The following is a 23,887-nucleotide window of genomic DNA, read 5'->3' on the forward strand; positions in this document are numbered from 1 at the left end:
GATTGTTGTATAAATTGAGAACATGAAGGACCTATAGGATGGTGACCACTGAACTTTGCCAGAACAAGGTGGGATGGTCCTTCAGGGTTCCTGCTTCACTGAAGAAACTGCCAGACATTCTACAGGACACAGAGGAAAGTGACTGACAAACTTGGTCAATATAGGCAGGACAGTCTTTCAAATTTCTTACTTCATTGAAAAGTCTGCCAGATACTATAGGCATGTAGACTGAAGATGGATGTCCCAATGTTGCAGAGGAACTCTGGGTGATTGTCCAGGCAGTCAGATGTCTCTGTCATTTCTAGAGTTTTTCAAAGTTGTTTTCAATGTACTTCTTGTTTACTTAAATAATAATAAATCCTTCTGTGGCCTTTGACAGAGTTGAAGACTAGATAGTTATAGTTGCAGTTCTCCTTAGACATGATACAAAGTAAATTAGGTATAAAATTTTGGATTTCCTAAAATAGGATAGATGTAGTTAGGGATTATGCAGATTTAGTAAAGTGGTGGTTGTAGGTTCTCCTTCAAGACTTACGACTTTACTAGCCCTGGAAAGATAGCTAGGTTTTCAGTACCAGGTATGATTTCCCTCTTGTTGGATGGGTCTTACATCAAATTAGAGAGCTGTTGGTTACCATCAACATACATGTGTTACTATGAGGTGCACAGCTTTTGCCCAAGGTAAAGCTATTTTGAGTATCTTTTCTAGTTAATTTCCCAAGTTTTGGTTCTACTGCCACTATTATCTTTTATTATATTTTGACATTTTTGACTTAATGAACATTAGAGGGCCAATTTAAGGGTATTTGTATAACAACAATGCTGTAAAAATTTCAGTTATAAACAATAAATAACTAATCACATATCTTACAACTTTGAGTTTAGGGATCATTAACCTTAAAAACCATAAATTAATCAAAAAGAGGAATTGCTTGGAAATTATTTGTATATGAAATAAAATTAATAATCATTTGGGAGTACTATTGTTGACTTTCTTAACTCATCATGAAACCTTAGCTTCCTTAAAATTATCAGTGAATTTATTACTTCAAAATTTACAGCCAGGTGGTGGTGGCGCATGCCTTTAATCCCAGCACTTGGGCAGCAGAGGCAGGTGATCTCTGAGTTCCAGGACAGCCAGGTCTACAAAGAGAGTTCGAGGACAGAGAACTACACAGAGAAACTCTGTTTTGAAAAACAAAAAACAAACCAAACCAAAACAAAGCAAAAATTTACTAGGAGTCTTTACCTTTTTACTTATTAATTCAATATTTTCTAGGAGCTGTTACTGTACCAAGTAATATTTTAGATATTCATATGCTCTTATAGGTCTATAGTCCTTTCATTTCCTAGGCAAGCACACAAATAAAGAGGACTGTTGGGTCCTGGAGTTGTGCAAATAATGGGGTCCAGACCACTGGAGTCTATTAACCAGAAGCAAACTTTATTCCAAACACCTCAGGGCGCTGTGATATAGGCATAAATACAGAGATGTGCATGGGATATTCAAGCTCAGTCAGTTCTTTATTACCTGCATTTGCAGTGAGGTTCAGAGACACATTGAAGGGAGGACATCATTTGTGGGATAGGCATTTTTTAACCCCATACTTCCAAATCGGAAATACTCTTCACCACACACAACAAAATTTCATTTTTTTTCAAAACAGGTCAAGAAATTTGGTTATGTCAATAACAAAATTGTGCCTCCTTCTCATAGAGTAAGAGAAGTAAGAAAGAAATATTCAGCTTGAAGTATATGTTTGTTTAGGGTACATAGCCAATGCATGGTATGTAGAATTAATTTCTAGGTTCCCATAACCATAAGGGTACCAATAAACCTGTTGAGTGCCACTTAAAAATCTGGTAGTCTGGCCTGCCATGGTGACATATGCCTGTAATCCCAGTACTCAGGAGGCAGAGGCAGAGGGATCTCTGTGAGTTCAAGGCCAGCCCCATCTACAGCGTGAGTTCCAGGATAGCCAGGGCTACACAAAGAAACCCTGTCTCGAAAAACAAAACAAAACAAAACAAAAACCAAAATTCTGGTGGCCCGAAAGTGTTCTAATTCATAGTTTGAGATTTCTTTCTTTCTTTTCTTTCTTTCTCTCTTTCTCTTTTCTTTCTTTCTTTCTTTCTTTCTTTTCTTTTTTTTTTTTTTTTTGTTTTTTTGAGACAGGGTTTCTCTGGGTAACAGCCCTGGTTGTCCTGAAACTCTCTTTGTAGACCAGGCTGGCCTTGAACTCACAGAGATCCGCCTGCCTCTGCCTCCCAAGGGTTGGCATTAAAGGCGTGAGCCACCAAGCCCGGCTAGTTTGAGGTTTCTGAAGGATATATTTTTTTTTTTATTTTGTTCACAACCTGGAACCATTTGAGGCTTTTTGTGATTACTTGGGAGAAGTTACCGGATGGAAAAAGTTATTTCCAAGGAAGGAGAAGAGTCAACAATTAATTTAATTTCGTAGACTCTGTAGGATGCTTTCAGCTTAATCTCGTGTTAATTTTATTCTGTCCACTAACCGAGCGTTGTGAATGGTGCACGAATAGTTTTCCAGCCCACTCGTCTTGTCTTTCTTTGCAAATCCACCCCTGAATCAGAACGCAACCTAAACTACAAAACGTCCACATTCCAAACTCCCAGTTTTCTGTTATAGCTTATCCTGACCACGGGGACCTCAAGCCCCTTTCTCTAAGCGTGGGTCCGACGCCCACAGTTCTCCGGTTCGGGTTCGGCAATGTGCTTTAAGAGAGCACAGCCCAGCGAAGCTCGGCGCCGGCCGCCGGGGAAAGTCGATTCCTCAGCGCGCGCGCTCCAGGGCCGCAAGTCCAGAAGCGCTCTGGCAGGTGCGCGCGCACCTGTCGCTCGCCCGGCTCGCCCGGCTCGCCCAGGGTGCAAGCTGTGCGCTCTCGCCCGGTGCGCGCCCCGTTGCGCTTCATGCTCCTTTGCACCCGGGAGGGGAGCAGCGTGGCCGGCTGGCTGGCTCCCTGTTTCCCGGGAGTTCTGCAGCGAGCGTGTTCCCCACCGCGGCGGGAGTCTGGGAAGCTCGCCCGCTCGGGCGGTCGCTCGCCGCGCCCCCTGGCGGCGGCCCCGCGGCGCGGGTCGGAGCGCGGGTCCGTCAGGCGTTCTCCGCGGGCAGCCCGCGGCGGGGCCTTGCCTTATATAGCGCGGGGTCCTCGGCGGCCTGGGTGGCTACTTGCCCGTGCTGCTGTCGTAGACGCGGACGGCTGTTAGTGCGGCGGCTGTTGGTTCGCGGCGGCGGCGGCGGCGGCGGCGGCGGCGGCGGCGGCGGCGGAGGGACAGGGCGAGGCGGACGGGGACCGGAGGAGGCAGGCGCGGCGGCGGCGGCGACGGCGGTGCCCGGGGCCCGCGGCGGCGGCGGCGGCAGCGAGGGGGGCGAAGATGGCGGACGTGCTCAGCGTCCTGCGACAGTACAACATCCAGAAGAAGGAGATCGTGGTCAAGGGAGACGAAGTCATCTTCGGGGAGTTCTCCTGGCCCAAGAACGTGAAGACCAACTATGTCGTGTGGGGGTAAGGGCGCCGTGGCTCCGGCCTAAGGGATGGTTGGGGTCGCGTCGGGCGCCCCCCGGGCGACCTCTCCTCCTCCCCGGTACCCCCCCATCCTCCCCTTCCGAGTCCCTCTAGGGATGGGAGGAAAACGGGTGCTCTGGGGAGGGGGGTGGAAAAAGTTCTTCGCTGGAGCAGAAGTTGCACTTTGAGGGTGTGGAGGGAAGACGGGGAGCGGATTCTAGAGCGGTCCAGTCTTTTTTTTTTTTTTTTTTCTGTGTTGGAGAAGCCACAGGGAAAGGGACCCTGGGAGTTTTCCGACTTTCCCAGTTGGGTGCTCACCAATATGGATGGATCGGTTTGTCCGCGCCCTGTGGGGTTGTGCACGTCTACCTGAACGTAGGTATAGGAGCACAAAGCACAGCATCTGGCGGCCACCGAGTCGCTTTTTGTTCTTAGTTGTTTTTTTTTTTTTTTTTTTTTGCCCTGAGGCTGCCATGTGTTGCAACTGTCTCCCCAGGCTCTTGGAGCGCCTGGGTAATTTTCTTTCTTTCCTCCCCCACCCCCCTTCATTGGGTAGAATGGTGTTATTCCTCAAGAAAAAAAAAAGAAAGGGCATAGACTTGAAGTTCAGGAAAGAAAGAGATTGGGAGAGTTTGGAAGTCTGCAGCATCAGTGTTCGAGATGAAAGCAGGGCTTTACTGGGGAGAAAGTTACTGGTGAAATGGAGTTGAGTTATACGTACGGGTCTGAGAAATTGATCCTCTGCTTTTTCGGAAAGCGCCCGAAAGAGGAATGTTTCGAAATATTGATCCAGGCATGCCTTGAATTTAAGTCACTCAGGAAGCCACCGAGGATCAAGTTTAATAATCCTCTGGGGCCTCTTTAGTGATGTTACTGTCATTGATGCTTCACTTTGATAATTAGAATCATGGAGTCAGAATTTTGGTACCCATTTTGTTTGAATGACTTCATGAATGGTCAATTAAAAAACTAGACAATTTTAAGATTTCTTTTGACTTGTTGATTCTCTTTTTGAAATGTTGATTAAGTGACATTCTGAGTTTACCGTGTTTTAGTCTTTCAAATAAATTACGCAGAATTATTGGATTTTAATGAATATTTTTCTTAAAAAAAAACTCAAGATATAGCGGACGTGGTGGTGCACGACTTTAATCTCAGTACTCGGGAGGCAGAGGCAGGCAGATCTCTGATTTCAAGACCAGACTGGTCTACAAAGCATGTTCCAGAATAGCCAGGACTGTTAAACAGAGAAACCAAAAACCTAACCAAACCAAAAAACAACCCTCAAGGTATAAATAAGTTTAAATTGAGAAATAGAAAAAGCTGAAAACCCTGGTTCCTGCCTTACTGGAGACTAACCTATTTTAGCTCGAAAAGATGAAACAGATTAAGTTGATGCGAAATGTTTCTAGCTGCTAGGAAGAGAACAGTTGTTTACAGGCAGTGCTCGTCTTTAATCCCAGCACTCTGGAGGCTATGGCAGGCGGATCTCTGTGAGTTCCAGGCCAGCCTATACAGAGTGAGTTCCAGTACAGCCAAGGCAACACAGAGAAACCTTGTCTTGAACCCTCCCCTCCCCCAAAAGTTGTTTTCTTCTAGGTGTGTGTGGGATATTTAGAGAGGGTTTCATGGAAATGTGTTTGACATGTGTCCATTTTACAATGCCCCTTCCTTTAATAAATGAATGAACAGATGAGTAACTTTTAAAGATTGGATAAGAATTCTGAGTGAAATGGTGGAATAGCCTTCCAGTATAGGGACTTGTATAATTTAGATATGAATCCTGGAAAGAGCATTCCCCCCCCCCCCCTCCTCACCCCTGACAGGGTTTCTCTGTGTAGGTTTGGTGCCTGTCCTGGATCTTGCTCTGTAGACCAAGCTGGCCTCGAACTCACAGAGATCCGCCTGGCTCTGCCTCCCGAGTGCCGGGACTAAAGGCGTGCACCGCTACCACCACCCGTAGAAAGCATGTTTTGACAAGAGCTTATAAATAAGTGGAAAAGTAAAACTTAGAAAAAATTGAAACTTTTTTTTTTTTTTTTGGTTTTTCAAGACAGGGTTTCTCTGTGTAGCTTTGCGCCTTTCCTGGAACTCACTTGGTAGTCCAGGCTGGCCTCGAACTCACAGAGATCCACCTGCCTCTGCCTCCCGAGTGCTGGGATTAAAGGCGTGCGCCACCACCGCCCGGCAAAACTTTTAATATCATATCTTCAATAGTTATTTTCTACATGTATGTACATCTAAATATGTACATATATAAAAGATTAATTAGTACCCTTAATGCATTCAGTGCTTTCTGCTTTTTTACCATTATTTTGTACATAATTAACGAGTAGTGGCTGATTTGATGCATCAGTTTAGAAGAAAAGTGATAATAGAACCTAGTAAAGTAGGTTTAGGACAAATTACATTGAGCTGCATTCAAATAGATTCATATAGTTTAACCATCATAACTACAGATGGAGGGGGAAGGGAGAAGTGGAAAGCTGTGTATGTGTTAGCATTATAGAGCTTGTACCCCCAAGACTACATTGTTGAATCACAGAATTATATTTTGGTTTTGTGTCACTGGTCTAGTTTGAGAGATGTTACAAGGATCATACCATTGAAGTTCATCCTGTTTCCTTTTCAGAATATTGTTGAGGATGTTGTACGGCAGTATCTTGTTTAGAACTTGTTAGAAAGATGTTCATTTTCTAAGTGCAGCCAGCCCTAGTGATCCTTCCCTTGAGCAGTTAGTTTTCTCTGAATGATCTTTCCGTTGAGCAGCTGGTTGGGTTGCTTTCTCTGTTGACAGAGCTCAGAACACAATTTAGGTCTGATTTTAAAATATGTGTAAAGTGAGGCTGAGGATGTAGCCTAGTTGGTAGAGTGCTTGCCCTGCATGAATGAGTTCCTGTATTTGATCTCCAGCACCACATACAACATGTCACCCTCAGCTGTGTGGCCGATTTGAGGCCAGCTGGGATACATGAGACCTTGCCCCTCTTAAAAATAGAAAAGAAAAAAGTAAATATAGTATTTTAGAGTATGAATTTATGTGCTCTCCCTGTTTCTTTCATTTTTTTTTATTCTGTCTTTTTGCCCCAACAACAACTCACTTATAAGAGTTTATATTGCATATATATTTTTTGCTGTGTTAACTACATTGTTAGATAATCAGGTAGATATAGATAAATGAATACATGTAACTAAGGTTAAATAATTGATTAAAAAATCTTAATAAAACTCATGTTTTAATCATTTTAGGACTGGAAAGGAAGGCCAACCCAGAGAATACTACACATTGGATTCCATCTTATTTCTACTTAATAATGTACACCTTTCTCATCCTGTTTATGTCCGACGTGCAGCTGTAAGTAGAATTCATTTTAAAATTTCATTGATTAAACAGTTAGTGTTTGGTGTAGATAACTTTCCCTCATGGGTTTCAAATGTCTGAAATTGTTTTGGAGCATTAAAATTAAGCTGCTATGTGATTTATTCAGTTGTTTTAGTTGACAATTCATTATTCATGTAAAATGTAGGTAATGTTTATAACAGTAGACAGTTTGTTTGTTTTTAGAGACAGAGTTTCTGTGCATATTCCTGGCTGTCTGGGAACTTTCTTTTTTTTTTTTTTTTTGGTTTTTCGAGACAGGGTTTCTCTGTGTAGCTTTGCACCTTTCCTGGAACTCACTTGGTAGTCCAGGCTGGCCTCGAACTCACAGAGATCCGCTTGGCTCTGCCTCCCGAGTGCTGGGATTAAAGGCGTGCGCCACCACCGCCCGGCCCTGTCTGGGAACTTTCTATGTAGACCATTCTGGTCTTTGAACTCACAGAGATCTGTCTGCTTCTGCCTCCTGAGTGCTGGGATTAAAGGCGTGTTCCACCATTGCCCAGCATAACAGTAGAAGTTTTAAAAGCATAGATGTTTCAAAAATGTGTAAACTGGTGGAAGAACTCTGATAATTCAGAACTACAGTTTAATTTCAAGAAAACTTTTCTTAGTATAAACGTAATAGAGGGCAGGGAGGGGTAAAAATGATGTACATTCAGTACTCCAGTATGAAATTCTCAAATAAATCTAACATGAGCAGATACTTTTAGAATTTTAAACAGCGTAGTTATTTTGGTACTTTAGTGACAGATGTATTGTTTTTCAATTTTGTCTGCTTTTTCAGTGTTTGAAAATCCATTATTGAGAGAAAATCATTAGAAATAATTAAAAATGCTTCATTTTACAGAGATTGTTATGGTGGGGTTCTTCCAAAGGCAAGAGACTTTTAAAAACAGATAAGTAAATAGGATTCAGATTTATTTGAATTTGACATTGCAAATTGCCATAAATGTCCAAATAAGATGGTTCCCCAGATACTCTTTTTGGGCGCTGGAGGAACACCGGTTTCATGTAGCCCAGGCTGGCCTTCAGCACCTATGTAGTAGAGAATGACCTTCAACTTCTGATTCTCTTGCTTTTCTACCTCAGTGCTTAGATTAGATGTGTGTAGAATCATGCCTTATTTCTATGGTGTTGGGCATTGAACCTAGGGCTTCATGCATACTGGCAAATACTCTTCTAGAGATACCCCAGCCTTTTAGCTTTTATTGAAAGTGAGGGCCTTATCAGATCCCTTGGTAGGGTTGGAGATGCTGATATATTCAAATATCCATTCTAAATGTTGTGTTAACTTATGAGTACATACTTTACTGCATTGTGTTAACTTAAAATAGTACTTTCATGTCTTAAAATTCTTAAGACAGACTCTTCGTAGGCACCATCGTTGTGCCTGCCTGCCTTCAGTGGAGCCACTCTTTGTATCTGACACTGCTGCTGGGTTGCATTATGTTGTGGGAGATCTGCTTTGTAGCCTTGCCTTCAAAGCAGTGAGAGTTGAGGTTTCGGAATAGAAACTTGTTATTTGGACTAGCTGAGAAAGGATTCATCACTGAATGGGCTTCAGTATTCAGTAGGACTGCTTTTCTGAGCAAGAAACATTCAGTGTTAAATAATTTTTAAAAAATCTTAAAATTGTTAAGTAGTAGGGAAAATATTAGCAATTGGCCATTACATTGTTCTTTATTAGATCTTTAAATAAAAACTGAATCAAGCACTGGGTGGTGGTGGTACATGCCTTTAATCCCAGCACTTGGGAAGCAAAGGCAGGTGGATCTCTGAGTTTGAGGCCAGCCTGGTCTGCAAATCGAGTTCCAGGACAACCAGGACTGTTCCACAGAGAAACTATATCTCAAAAAAAAAAAAAAAAAAAAAAAAAAACCCAAAAAAATAAGCAGACAAAAAAACCAAAACTGAATCAAGCAATTAGAATTGTTTGTTAAATAATTGAAGTACTTAGAGATTTAAAGATTATATTCTTGTAGAGTGGTTATAGTTCATAACAGCTACCATTGTTACTGTGGACCCAAGGATTTCCAAGTCCTGTAAGATGTGACATTTGTTTTTCTTAAGAATTTTCCAAGGGGGCAGACATGTAACCTTCTATAGTCGTGCAGAGTAGAGGTTGCTTTTTCAGTTGCCATGTTCTTGCTGGTTGCTGCACACCAACTCTTCCTGGAGTAGGTAGGTGCTCCTGACCCCTGGGGCCTCTAGTGTCAGCAGACCTGCAGTTTCTTAGATGGCTTCAATGTGCGCCACACTTGAAGGGATTCTGAAATATCTTAGCAGACTCTGAGATTGTGTAATAATCCGTGTAGGCTGATTAAAAAATGACAATGACAGAAATACTTGTAGGTTTTTAAACTTGTATATATACTCATAAGGAAAAACTAAAATTCAGCCTGACCTTTTAAAAAAAATTCAGTGATTTATTTGTTGAGCTAAGTCAGAAAAAAGTATGTGCAAGTACTGGGTGTTGTGACATATAGTGGTCATTGTGAGGTAATTGGCTAGTAATACTAAGGGTTCTTATTACGTCATTGTTGTTTATAATAGTTGACAAAGGTTTTAATCTATTCAATTCCTTGGCAACTAGTTTTTCTTTCACTCTGTTTACATTAGAAAAATGATAAAGGAAAATTTTGGTAATGGCAAAATTCATTGGCCCAAAGATGACTTCATGCCTGAGTGTACATTTTATTTGTTTTAAGCATCTTTTAAAAAGAGGTGCTATTTTTACTTATGCGGCTGTGTTGTATCTTAAGTACACATGAGTACATGAGTTCAGGTACCAGATGCGGCCAGGGGAATCCAAGCCTTTCCCCGAACTGGAGTTACAGGTGGTTGTGAGCCACCTGACTGAAGTGCTGGGAGTTAAACTCTGCTTCTCTGCAGGAGCAGCCAGTGCTCTAGCTGCTGAGCCAACTTCTTATTGCAGCTCCTCACATGGCTCTAAGGTGGTAAACTACTACAGTTAACGTTTTCTTAGAGTTCATTTTTTCTCATGTACTTGTTAATTATCAAAATTCGTATTTAGTGGTTTATGTAGTTCACTTGGAAGAGTTTCAGTTGAATAGTTCGAAGAGGTTTGGTCTGTGTGTGGGGAAAAAGCACTACAGACAAAGTATAAAGTGAGTCAACATTGGGACTGAAAAGGTAGTGTCCCTGTATGTGCATAACATCCTGAGTGCCATTCAGAATTAAGTAACAGCTTGGCGGTGGTGGTGCACGCCTTCATTCCCAGCACTTAGATGGTAGAAGCAGGGGGATCTCTGTGAGTTCGAGGCCAGCCTGGTCTACAGAGTAAGTTCTGGGACAGCCAGGGTTACACAGAGAAACCCTGTCTCCAAACAAACCAAAAAAAAGGTGAAGTCGAGGGTTGAGAAAGCCTGAGATTGATACTTGGAGAAAAGATAAAATTATTACTTACCTTCAAACAAGTGTCTTGAATCTATCTTTCTGAAGTTTCCAAAGTAAAATTACTGAAAATTAACATTTGAGAAATTTTCAAGAATTTTAGATAATTTTTAGCTTTTTTTTAAACAAATGTGACTTTAAATACATGCTACTAAGGATTGTTAGATAAATTCAGAGATTACATGATATTTATCAAGTTTCATAGTTGCTTCCATTCAATATCTAATTTAAAATTTTGGCTTCAGACCGAAAATATTCCTGTGGTTAGAAGACCTGACCGAAAAGATCTACTTGGATATCTCAATGGGGAAGCATGTGAGTAGTTTTCAAATTGCTCCCACTTTTAAACATTGTTTTTTTTTTTTTGTTTTTTTTTCCCCCCAAATCTTCCCTTTGAAATCAGATGAAGTGGGAGGTTTGTATTTCCACTAAATACCTTACCTGAAGCTGTCTGTGTGCTTCTCCCTGCAGCTGCACAGCTTTGTCTGTTGTTAGGCTGTCTCTCCACCCTTGCATGAGGGTTCTGTTCATAGTGTCAAAGACTTTTGTCTCTGTAAATTATTATTTCTGTCTTGCTTTACTGTTTTCTCCATCTGTAAATTATTATTTCTGTCTTGCTTTACTGTTTTCTCCTTCTGAATCATACCTTTTAGAATACATGTACAAATATCTATTCTTTAAAAATTATTTTTTGATTCCACATTTCTCTCTCTCTTTTGGAGACAGGGTCTCTCTATGTAGTCCTGGCTGTCCTGGAGCTAATTCTTTAGACCAGGCTGGCCTTGAGCTCACAGAGCTCTATTCACCTGTCTGCTTCCTGAGTGCTGGGACTAAAGGTGTGCGCCACCACCACCTGGCTGATTCCACATTTCTATTTATCACTGTTTTCTTTTTATTACTATAAAAAAAGAATTGACATAATATCACTGCTTCCCCTTTGCCTGCTCCAGGTTCCTCCAGCCTAGCTTTCATCCTCACCATCCCGTTCAAGTCAGAGAAACTTGAGAGTTGCCACATCCTTTGTTTCCTTTTCCCCCTTTACCTGTGAAGATTTGATACTGTTGGAGAGTGCTTCTTTGAAGTCCTTCACTTGGCATTTTGGGACCCTAGACTTTGGATATTCTTTCTGTTCATTGTTTACTTTTCAGAGTATTTTTGTCACTTCTGTGCCTAAGTTGTCTTAGGTTTTTTATTGCTGTGATGAAACACCATGACCAAAATCACTTTGGGAAGGAAAGCGTTTATTTCGTCCTATAGCTCGTACTCCATCATCCAGGGAAGTCAGGGTAGGAACTGATACAGAGGCTCTGGAGGAGTAGAGGACTGCTGCTAAGTGGCTTGTTCCTCATTGCTTGCTCAACCTGCTTTCTTACGGCCTCCAGGACCATCGTGGTGCCTAAGGTTGATATCACCCACAGTGAGTTGCCCTCCACCCCTATCAGTCATCAGTCAAGAAAATGCCCCACAGGCTTTTCTACAGATAATCTTACAGAGCCATTTTCTCCTTTGAGGTTTCCTTTTCCACATAGCTTGTGCCAAGTTGACATAAAACTAGCTAGGAAGTTTTTTATGGCTCTTTTTCTCTTGTAACTCTAAAATCTCTAGGTGACCCCTTCCAAGTTTTATGTTGTAAATATCCTATTCATATTGCCGAATTCCAAATGTAGTTGGCCTTTGAACAACATGGGTATGATAAGTACAAGTCCACTAATATGTAGTGAGGATTTTTTTTTTAAGATTTGTGACTGTTTTGAAAAAACATTAGCCATCACAAAAAAAATTATGAAAAGTATATTATTATGTTATATACTAACTTAAAAATAAGTTAAAAAGTACAATGACAAAAAGGTATGTAATAAATATATAAATTATCTACTCATTTATAATTCAAAAGTCTATCATACACAATTAAAACTTATCAGAACTGTCACATAGTATTTCTATACCATATTGATACCATTCACTGTTGAGAGAAATGTAAACAAACATAAGATGCATTATTAAGTCATAACTGTATAAAATCAAGGGTAGTATGTTACAGCTTTATAATGATTTCTTCTGACAGTTCTAGTGAGCTCAGGCAGCATAGGTATCTGCTTAAAACGTCATGTACTCTTGTAATGAGATTACCTCTTCAGAATGTTGTATGTTATTGTAAAAAGTGATTTCTTGCAGTTCTTGGATATTTTTTCCATCATATATTATGTGTGCACTATATGATACATACATCAAAAATACGGGTTACTGCCTATGTTATTGTTAAGTAGCTTCTGGTAAACAGCAATGCATTAATTCTTTTGAGCAGGTTTTTGAGAAATCAAATTTATATGTGAGCTTTCAACTTGATGAGAGTATCAGTGCCCCAACCCCCATGTTCAAGAGTCAGTTGCATACATCTCCCAGTGATTCTGCTTCATATTTATAAATTTACTGTTGTCATCTTCCTTTAAATGTTTAACATGCTTCTGAAATTGAGCATGTTCAAAATAGAGTGCCCAATTTACTCCTTCCCATCTCCACCCACATGAAACAAAAGTGAGTCTGTTCTTCTCATCTTAGAAAGAAGGGATGGTACCTTATGTAACTTCATGCAATGACTTAGGCCTTAAACCCCAGTGAAATGATTTTCTGACATATTCACACCATTTTTAAGTCCTTTTCTCTCCCTTGAAAACCGTGACAGTTTTCCACTCTACTCCAACCCTGTCCCACTTCTCTTTATGCTAAAACCTTCTCATATGTTCTTACTCTTTATTTGCTACAGCTTATTCTATATCTAACAAGATTTGTTTTTGAAAAAGCATGTATATTTAATTGTGCCATTTGTCTACTCAAGACCATTTGCGGGTTCCATTACACTTAGGATAAAGCTCATACTTCTTACCGTGTGAACTCCATGACCGTGTTTCTGTCTAAATCTCTGAGTTCATCTTCCATCATTCTTCCTTTACCAAAGCAGCCCGTGTATTGATCTTTCAGTTGGTTTAGTTAATCTCAGAGCCTCTGCGTTTGCATTTCTTTCTGTCTTCAATTGTCTGTGTTGTTACTGGGCTGTCATCTTCCATGATGCTCAAATAGTCTTCCAAGGATTGTTCTGTCAGTGAAGACATCTCTCCATTCTAAAATACGAAATAACATCCACCCTCATGTCTTTCTATATGTAATCATCCTATTTATTTTCTAAACAAATACCATATTTATTATCTAAAATTATATTTATTACTTACTTGGATATTGTTTACTAGAGAGTGAACCTTAAAGGAACAGTTGTTTCGGTTGTCTTATTTTACTAATTAAAAAGTGTAGAACAGCAGCATATAGTAATTGAATGAACGAATAATTTTTTTGTAGCATATACATAAATTTAGTATTATAGAAACATAATAGATCTCACCTTCCCTAGGATGGAATTTATTGTTATCATTAAGCCATTAATAGCAGTTATGTTAAACATTCTGCCACATGTTTTTAAGCTGTAGTGTTGGTATGGGTAGAGAGTGCATAATGGAAGACCTCTAGGACTGTTTTCTTGTGTGATTTTCATTCTGCAAATGTGTAACTTTTTACAATTTCTTTTCCCAGATTGTGTGTGTGTGTGTGTGTGTGTGTGTGTGTGTGTGTGTGCGCCACAGCTTGTATGTGGAGGTCAGAGAATAACTTTGAGTCAGTTCTCTTCTTCTACCTTTATGTAGCTTTCAAGAATCCAATTCAGATTGCTGGTTTGTATGGCATGGCTGGCTGTACCTGATGAGTCAGCTCACTGGCCCTCCATGCTTATTTTTAAATTGAATTATGCTGGGCATTGTATAGAATGTAAAGTCTTGTTACTTTCATACAAGGTAAACGAGGAATGAGGAGGAATTCCATTCCTGCAAAGGCAGTTGAGATGGAAAGATCAAAAATAGGCTTTTTATTTTTGTCTGTTTTAAATCAAAACAAATTTAATTATTTGGAGCATGAGAATCATGGTATACCTATTTAAAAAAATATATTTTTTTCTTCTTAGGCTTTTCTCCTAAAAAAAAAAATGTATTGAAGGGAGTGTAGGATTTTTCAGTTTTACTAAGTGTCTCAGATGCACCTGGTAAATCTCTTTACTTTGGGAGAGTCTCAATGAGTTGTTTATTCACATCATTTCTTGTGTTTTCTATAGGACAAATTTAGTTCTCAAATGTATTTTTTTTTATAGTTTTAAAACATGTTACTAGTTCAATGAAAAAGTTGAAAGTAGTTAAGATAGCATTGTATTTAATAGCTTAAAGACATTAACTGTTAACATGAACTACACATTTAAAAGCATGATCTCAACAAAAGACAACTTTTCTTGAACAATAGAACTACATAAATTTAAATTTCACTTGGTAAAAATAACTATCTTAACAATTTGAGGAAAAGCAATGAGAACAGACTAATCATTCTGGAGTGTAGAACTTAAAGACCTAATGATTTAAAAACTGAGAATGAGTAAATACATTAATAAAACAACTTTCATGTGTTAGATAAGAAATACAAATGCAAGACTGGCCGTATAGTACGATGATAGTGCATCTGACTCCAGAAATACACACATCAATTTAACATTTAAATGAAGACATGTCAGAGCAATGGAAGAAGGTAGGATTATCAGTTAATATTTGATAAAAATAAAAAAAGTTCTGTATCATTAAAAACAACCCGGTAGTGGTGGTGAACACTTTTAATCTTAGCACTTGGGAGGCAGAGGCTGGTGGATTTTGGTGAATTCTAGGCTAACCTGGTCTACAGAGCTAGTTACAGGACAGCCAGGGTTATACAAAGAAACCCTGTCTTGAAAACAAACAAAGAGAAAAAACAGAAGGCCTGATATACTGGAAAATGTTTCAACTACTATAGAATCAGTTATACTAGTTAGCACATGAAGTGTGACATTGTAAATAGACATACAAAAGACCAACAACTTGAATAGTTATAATCAACATATAATTAACAGAAAAGATGATAAATAACTTGTAGATATGATTTACTTTATAATAAATTGCAAATTTAAAGGATACAAAGATAAGATTTTAAATTTTGCTGTTTGTCAGTGAACTCTGGTGAGGCTGGAAGAGAGCATTTGGCATCATTGGTTGTGTTACTTTATAATCTTCCTGAAGTTGTTGACAGTTCATTTCAGATGAAATAGAACTCCTACATTTGGAACTGTCCTAGAGCTATGTATTAAAAATGTAAAAAGTAGCATACATGTGAAGTTTCTTCATGCTATTGTTTGTAATAACAAACTACTTAGAATTGAGCTGCCTACTCATAGAACACCAGTCAAATGAATTATAATTATTCCATACAACAGGATACCCCATAGCTGTAAAATGAAAAAGAAGTTAGGGAACTACCCTATATACTGGTATTTAAAGGGTGTCTTTTTAAAATGGGAAACAAGTTTTAGAATATTCTGTGTATTATGCCGCCTTTGTGCACAAAGGTACAATACAGTATTTGTATTTCTTGTATTTGTAGGTGGTTATATAAGACAATAACTAGTTATATAGGGGAGTAGCAACTTGGTGGAAGGGGCCAGGTACTCTTCTTTTTTTTTTTTTTTTTTTTTTTTTTTTAGTAGTTTTATTTTGAGCCACTCAAAATAATTTGAAGGATAGTTGGAAGTGTCTTACCAATTGTGAATAACTAAAATTTGCATGTTAATATGATAGTGTCCTTTTTTAAGTATTTGGGGGAAGCATACTCACTAAATGTGTGTTTGTTATAGGGGAGTATAATCTGAACTGACCAATTAACTTTAGTAACTAGCATCTCACTAGTTTGTAAGCTAAATTGTTAAAAATCATTGGTTCTTTCACAGATGTTCAAATGCAGAATCATCTTGTTAATAAAATACTTTTGTAGGGCTGCTTTTTGAAATCATTTTACCTAGGGAAATCCTCCTATGGATATAAGAAATAAAATAAAGCTTGAATATTTCCCCTGGAATAACATCCAAAATAAATGCTCAAATGTTGGTCTGCTTATATGATTTTTCTTTTCCGTTTTCAGCAACATCAGCAAGCATAGATAGGAGTGCCCCCCTGGAAATAGGTCTTCAGCGGTCCACTCAAGGTACACCATGTCTTTATCTTTGACCTTTAAACTCCCCTTTCCTAAAGTGCACACTTACTGGCTTCTTTTTTTCTTATAGTCAAAAGGGCTGCAGATGAAGTTTTAGCAGAAGCAAAGAAACCACGAATTGAGGTAATAGAACTCTTATTTTTAAAGTAATTTGTTTTGTACTGAATTTGGAATTGTGTAGAAATAAGAATTCTTCATAGACTGGGCAGTGGTAGTGCACGCCTTTAATCCTAGCACTTGGGACACAGAGGCAGGTGGCTCTCTGTGAGTTGAAGGCCAGCCTGGTCTACACATAGAGTTCCAGGACAAGCCAGGGTTACACAGAGAAACCCTGTCTTGAAAAACAAAAACCCAAACCAAAATTCTTCATAGTAATTCTAGCAGCTTTTCTTCCACTGAGAAATAGATCAATAGGTGACTTGCGTTACTGCATTAAGCTCTGTGGTGGATATGCCATTTTTTTTCTTTGCTGTTCTTTGCCTTATTTGATGAAAACAATGTCCTAGACCTAGGGTAAGAAACTATTATTTTGGGTTTCAGGGCCCTGCAGTCTTGATTGCTGCGCTGCCATGTTGGTGTTCCTCCATCTTTCTAGTCTCTGTTACTGTAGTGGGGAAACGTGTAAATCACACATAAATTGATAGATGTGGCTGTTCTAATAAAACTGTAAGATGGTGGGAGCCAGAATTGGTTCTCTGACTTCTAGAATAAAGTAGTTTGGGGATATGCTTTTCTTTTCAGAGTTGTAAAATGTGAAGTACTTAACTGTTAATTCACCAAAATATTGACACAGATTCTAGATTTCTAGTGTTTTAGTGAGTGACAAATTCCCAAGGGAAACTGCGTAAAGAAAGGTTTGCTTTGGCTCCTGATTTCAGCTTATGGTTGCCTGGCCGCACTGTCTTTGGACCTATGCTAGAAGGCATATGGCATAAGAGCATGGTGGATGGAAATCGCCCACCATGTTTCTCTAACTGCAAAGAGAAACAGAGAAGGAAGGTGTGGAACAAGATTAACATTTCAGAGCACACCCTGTGCTCCTTTCGGTCAGGCCCCATTCCTAAGGGTCCCTGGAGCTGTGGGTTCACAGCGCATTAGAGCTGTACAGTAGGACCCTTAGAATCCAGCTGCCTCTCCAAAGCCTGTTAGACAGCAGCCATCTCCTCCATACCCGAGTCTTTCGAAGTTATTTTTAGATTCTCACCATAACATTTATTGGAAATAGAGAACAAATAGAATTACTTTTAGAGTGTCTATTGTATAATGGTTTTAACTAATTAACTATATTGTGTTTTGAAGATAGCTAAGGAAGATGTGTTCTCAGCACCAAAAAGTGACAATGTAAAGTAATACCAAAGTTAACTAACTAGATGGAGCCATGCCATAGTTTATGTATATTTCAGAAGATAATATTACTCATGATGTGTACTTTTGGACAGTTGAAAAATTGCTATTACCATTAGTAGACCAGTTAGTATTCTGAGTAAGATATCTTCAGGATACATATTAATGACTTACATAAATTTGTAGCAAGCTCCATATTATTTGTATGCATAGAAAACCTCTGGACATAGAGAACAATTTACTAGAAACTTAAAATCCAGCAAATATTTAAATAGATCATGTATCAATTTATAGTAAAGAATTAGCACTTGTCTTCTTCACAAGTGTTAACAATACTAGAAACCATATATCTTTTTATTTTAGAATATATATACATTCTTTAAATTATATTCTGCTATATAAATGGCCAAGCATCTACTAGTAAGGATGAAGAATGTGACTAGGATAACGTTGGTCGGCAAGTGTATACAGTGGAGTCATTAACAATCTGATCTAAAACAGTATAATTTTAGTTATTTCTGAGACAGGAACCTCATACTTTTTAAGTACTAATAACTAATCCTTTGTTACCGTTCTATACAAGATGATATTTTAAATGCATTAGGTATATTAAGTAATGTACTCTTTACTACCATCCTTTGAATTTGGTAGCCCTAGACTCAATATCAGTGAGTAGATAGGTTCCACACTAAAGTGACTTACTGAGATTTTGTAGAACCAAAATTAGAACCAAGGCAGTCTGGCTGCTAAGCCATACTGCTATAATGTGTGTGAATTTTGTGGCAGTAAAACTGAAAGTTTCTCCATTTCCTCCTGGATAAAAGAAAACTCTGCCACTATTAAAACAGTGAGTGCATTTAGAGTCATCATTTACTTGGAAATATGAAAGCATCCCAATGTAATTATTTGAAAAAAAAAAAAAATTCAACACCCGGGAAAGCTAAATGCCAAAGCTACCAGTAACTTGAAACATCCAAAGGAAGCAGCATTATATTTTCTCTGTTTGTCATATATAAGCTACAAATAAGCATTTGTATTAGTAGGTAGTTCAACAAATTGAATTTTTTTAAGACACCATGGGAGGCAAAAGAAAACTTGGTCAGGATTTCTGATTTGATTAAAACTAGTTTGTATTTCTAAAATTACTAGTTTCTTGAGGACCCTGACCATCATGGATATAACTTCCTTACAAATGATAAAAATTAAGTGCATTTGTTAAAATATCTTTGCTGATGTGTCTGTTTTCACATGTTTACATGGTAGAAAACTAGTAGAGTGTGGATTGGAGCCTAATATTATTTCTCCTTTGATGTCTTAAGTATGATAATGTGTTGTGTATAGTTTCATACAGTCTTACTCATTGACCTGTTCCTTGTTTTTTATTTGTTGAATATAAACTTTGACCTAGATAGGTGTCACTTCATTGGGTTTTTTCTTAATCAGCCACATATCTTTCAAACTAAATTTCACATGGCTTTCTAATATAAGTTAGAAATCATATTGCCCAGGTTGACCTCAAGCTCACAGTTGTAGCCAATATTGTCTTTAAACTCTTGATGCTTCTGCCTCAGCCCCCTGACTGCTGGGATTATAGGCATGAACCACTCACCCTTGCTAGATAAGATTTTGAAATAGTCTGTTGGGCACTTTGTAGGAAGATTTTAGTGTGTCGAGGAACTTTTTTTTGAAAGCTATTCAAGTTTTTCTTCTAGTGTTTGGACTTGTATTTGGTAGAGTTTGGGACCTGTGGCACCAGATTAAAAAAAAAAAATCGGTATCCAAAATGAAAAATTTAACTTTGATGAAGACTTTCTTTAAAAGCTAGATTTTTTTTTTTTTTTTTTTTTTTTAAAGAATGGATCTAGGGTTGGAGAGATGGCGCAGTGGTTAAGAGCATTGACTGCTCTTCCAGAGGTCAAAGTTCAATTCCCAGCAACCACATGGTGGCTCACAACCATCTGTAATGAGATCTGATGCCCTCTTCTGGCCTGTAGGGATACATGCAGGCAGAACACTGTACACGTAATAAATACATCTTTTTTTTTTTTTTTTTAAAGAAGAATGGCTCTATAGGGGCTGGAGAGATGGCTCAGCAGTTAAGAACAAGTGCAGAAGACCTAAGTTCAGTTCCCAGCATCCACTAGTGGATTCACAACCGTCCATAATTCCATCTCTTCTGCAGGCACCACGCATACACATAGTGCACATGTAGACAGAACACCCAGTACACAGAAATCAATTTAAAAACATTTTTAAATGAATGAACTTATTATTATTATTATTATTATTATTATTATTTTGAAAGAAAGTAGTAATGGTTGGGAGAGCACCTAGAAATAGATGTCTGGGCACCATAATGTAAACTTACAGATGGTTTCCGGTGATTTTTTTTTTTTTTAAAGCTTTTTGATGAAGCAAAAGCAACACATATGTTTAGACAGATTTATTTTACTTTCGGTACAATTTTCAATAAAATGTGAGATGTCCACGTTATATGGAGGCTAGTGGATATGTTCAAGTAAACAACACTAAGCTATGATATTTTGTAGGTAGATGTGTAAAACACATTTCTAGCTTATTATGTTTTAAATTTACTGTGGTATCTTTATTTGGTATACTGTTGCTGTGATGAAACATTGTAACCAAAAGCAGTTGGGGAGGAACAGGTTTTTTTTGGCTTTCGCTTCCACATCCATAGTCCATCACTGAGGGAAATAGGACAGGAACTCAAACAGGGTAGTAACCTGGAGGCAGGAGCTGATGCAGAGCCCCTGGAGGGTGTTGCTTACTGGCTTGCTCAGCCTGCTTTCTTATAGAACCCATTACCACCAGCCCAGGATTGGCCCTACTCATAGTGGTCTAGGCCTTCCCACATCAATCGCTAATTAAGACAATGCTCTTCAGGCTTGTTTACAGCCCAGTCATATGGAGGTATTTTCTCATTTGGGGTTCCCTCCTCTTAGATGACTCAAGCCTGTGTCAAATTGACATAAAACTAACCATCACATGTGGTTTCTTAGAACGTAGCCCTGTTGTAAGTCAAGGAACCTCAAAAATCAGTTCCAGACTCACATGATCCAAATACACTGTTGTCTTTGTGAAAGTAAAAGGTCTTAAAGTTGATTTAAGTACAATATTACATGGAACTGTACTCTGGTAATCTTGGCAAGAAGCTATGTGTAGTGATTTGTTCATGTAAAAGTTAAATAAAACTTAAAATGTTACTAACCAGTGATTATTTTTAGGATGAAGAGTGTGTACGTCTTGACAAAGAGAGATTGGCAGCTCGTTTGGAAGGCCATAAAGAAGGGATTGTACAGACTGAACAGATTAGGTAAGGTTTTCTTCAGTAGGTAGTACAGATTTTATGTAAAGGTATGTGGAAAATGGGGTGGTTAGATGTTACAATTTACATTTGCATTTTTTATTCATTGTATTCCCCTGTTCTCTAAGTTTGGAAGAATGCAGTTGTCCCTTGGAATCTATTGGGGTTGGTCTAGGATCTCTCCATAGTTATTAATACCCAGAGGTGCTCAAGTCCCATGAAAAAATGGCATGGATTTGTTTATAACCTATACTGTAAGAACCTACTCTAGATTACTTACTGTGTTAGAATTTTTCACCAGTATGTCAAATATGAGAACAGACATAGAAGAGAATATTTATTTTTGTTCACTTTCAGTTTAAAGTTCTATGGTTCTAATCCTGGACCCATGTGTGGGATGACAGAGCATCATTGTATAGAATGGAGTTTATAGTAGAAAGCGTTGCTACTCACCTCATGGCACATAGGAGAAATTGGGGGGTAGGAGGCAGAGGGTGGAGTGTGTGTATGGAAACTAGAAGGACCAGGGATATGACAGTCACAAGGATTTAACCCCAGTGAACCACTTCTCTGCTAAGTCTAATCTCTTAAAATTTTCAGAAACTCCCAAAATAGCACCATCTGCTGGGGACCATGCCTTTAACACATCACCTATTCAAACACTAATATATCTGTGGCTCCCAAAGACTCATGTCTGTCTCATAATGCAAAATGTATTTAGTCCGTCTTTGATAGTTCCTGAAAAATCAACAGTTCCAGATTTTTTCAGAGGGTGCAGCTTAAAGTCCTGAAGTAGAAATCTCTTAGCTATGAGTCTATAAATTTTAGTAACACCAAGAGATGGTGGTGCAGACCTTTAATCCTGGCACTCCGGACTCAGAAGCAGGCTCTTCTCTTTGAGTTCAAGGCCATCCTGGTCTACAGAGTGAATTTCTGGGACAGCCATGACTACACAGAGAAACCCTGTGTCAAAAAAACAAAAACAGAAACAACAACAACAACAACAACAACAAAACCAGTCCTTTGGGGCTGGAGAGATGGCTCAGCAAATAAGAGCACTCACTGACTGCTCTTCCAGAGGTCTTGAGTTCATTTCCCAGCAACCACATGGTGGCTCACAACCATCTATAGTAGATTTTGATGCCCTCTTCTCGAATAATGCCGTACATGCAGATAGAGCACTCATATACATAAAATAAATCATCATTTAAAAAATTTTTAGTAACAAGTTTCATACTTTCAGCATACAACAGTGTAGAATAAATATTATTATTACAGAATGGAGAGATGAAGCATGGAGAGGAGTGGGACCAAGTAAAGCCTGCAATCTAGAGGACAAATGTCAAGTCCTGTAAATTTATTTCCACCATCAGTGGCATATGAGGTGATAATATGATATGTGTGCTCCAGTGGGCTTGGAAAGCCTCATCCCTATGGCTTGACTTATTATAGTCCACATTACTTCTTGCTCAGGCCAGCTCTACTCTTTGCCTTTAAGTTATTGTGGCAGATGTTCCATGCCTGTATTGTGTGTCTAGGTTTATTCACATAGCTTTATGCATTGTCTCAGGCCCTGCCAACCATTTGTCTAGCCTCTTAGGTCTTCCTTTAAAATCTGAGTGGAAACTCCCATGACCTTGTAACTTTTGCATTCTGAATGCCTGCAAAACTGTCATGATATGATCTACTGCTAGTGGCTGGGGTCCTTAGAATCATAGCTGTTGTATTCTTTGAATTCCCAAATATCTGAAGCTGGGGAAGGATTTTCATATGAGGCCCCAAGTTAGAGGAACATGGTAATCTCAAAGTAGTTTTTCAACTTAGTTAAGTAAACTCCTTATACCTTTAGCTTGCAGTGTGTAGGGTCTGGCTAATTGTTGAGGTACCCTAAAACCATCTTTCCTGTTCTGATGCAAAGTACTGGGCTTAAAAAAATGCCCCAAATCTCTTCACCAGCTATACTTTGCTGTATCTTAACTTTATATGAGTTTATTTTCTGGCTCACTGCACTTTCTGGAACTTCCCTGGCTTTTTGCTTATATTTATTGTAGTAAGTCTGGCTAAAACCAGCTAGCAGTATCCATGCTGAGCTGTCTCTGCCTTACTATTTATTACATGTAAATTTGGCCCCACTCAAAGTATGGACAAAATATGACAGATTCTTTGCAACACTGTAGTACAAATGGTTTCTGTGAAAGGCCTTATAGAGTCATATGAATCCTCATTATTAGCCAGCCTCAGTCTTAGAGCATTCTGGTTTTCTGAGTTCCCTCAAGAATTAAGCTCTCAACTACCCCCCCACCCCCCCCACAAAAAAAAAATTAAGCTCTGCCTACTGCTTATATAGCATTCTAGGACTTATCTAGTCCATCTCTCCAAACTTAACAAATTCTTCCCAGAAACCAGTTCCCAAAGCTTCTGAATGGAATAGTCAGGTGATCACCCTGTCTACCAATTTTCTCTGTTAGACTGTTAGTGATAACTAACTGAGAAACGTAAAAGAGGAAGATCTATTTTCTCTCATGGTATCAGAGGTTATAGTTGATGGTTACATAACCCAGTTGCTTTTGAACTTAAGTGTCTGTAAGCATCTGGTGAGGAAGGAGCAGTGTGACTTATACACATGAGCACTGACCAGCCCACACAGCTGTTTCCTGTTTCTTTCTCTTGGGGGCATCTCTTTCCTGACCCACAATTTGACTATGGACTTGTGACATTCTAACTCTCCAGGAATTTCTAATTACTCAGCCAGCCAGTCTTGTAGAATCTTCACCATAGGCATGACTTTCTTTCTT

The 23,887-nt window shown here is 38.9% G+C and overlaps 1 protein-coding gene across 1 annotated transcript in view; it reads left to right on the plus strand.

Annotated features, from left to right (window-relative positions):
* Positions 1-3,326: 3,326 nt before the first annotated feature.
* The window catches only part of Cdc73 (cell division cycle 73), a 105,906-nt gene continuing 85,345 nt past the window's right edge, over positions 3,327-23,887 (plus strand). Inside the window, exons 1-6 of the mRNA XM_059280130.1 lie at positions 3,327-3,528; positions 6,778-6,883; positions 10,567-10,636; positions 16,352-16,414; positions 16,494-16,546; positions 21,013-21,101. Coding sequence (XP_059136113.1) covers positions 3,398-3,528; positions 6,778-6,883; positions 10,567-10,636; positions 16,352-16,414; positions 16,494-16,546; positions 21,013-21,101 — 512 coding nt within the window. The 5' untranslated portion in view covers positions 3,327-3,397. The remainder of the gene's footprint in view (positions 3,529-6,777; positions 6,884-10,566; positions 10,637-16,351; positions 16,415-16,493; positions 16,547-21,012; positions 21,102-23,887) is intronic.

Source organism: Peromyscus eremicus, chromosome 15 (genome assembly GCF_949786415.1).
Source record: "Peromyscus eremicus chromosome 15, PerEre_H2_v1, whole genome shotgun sequence".
Taxonomy (NCBI): domain Eukaryota; kingdom Metazoa; phylum Chordata; class Mammalia; order Rodentia; family Cricetidae; genus Peromyscus; species Peromyscus eremicus.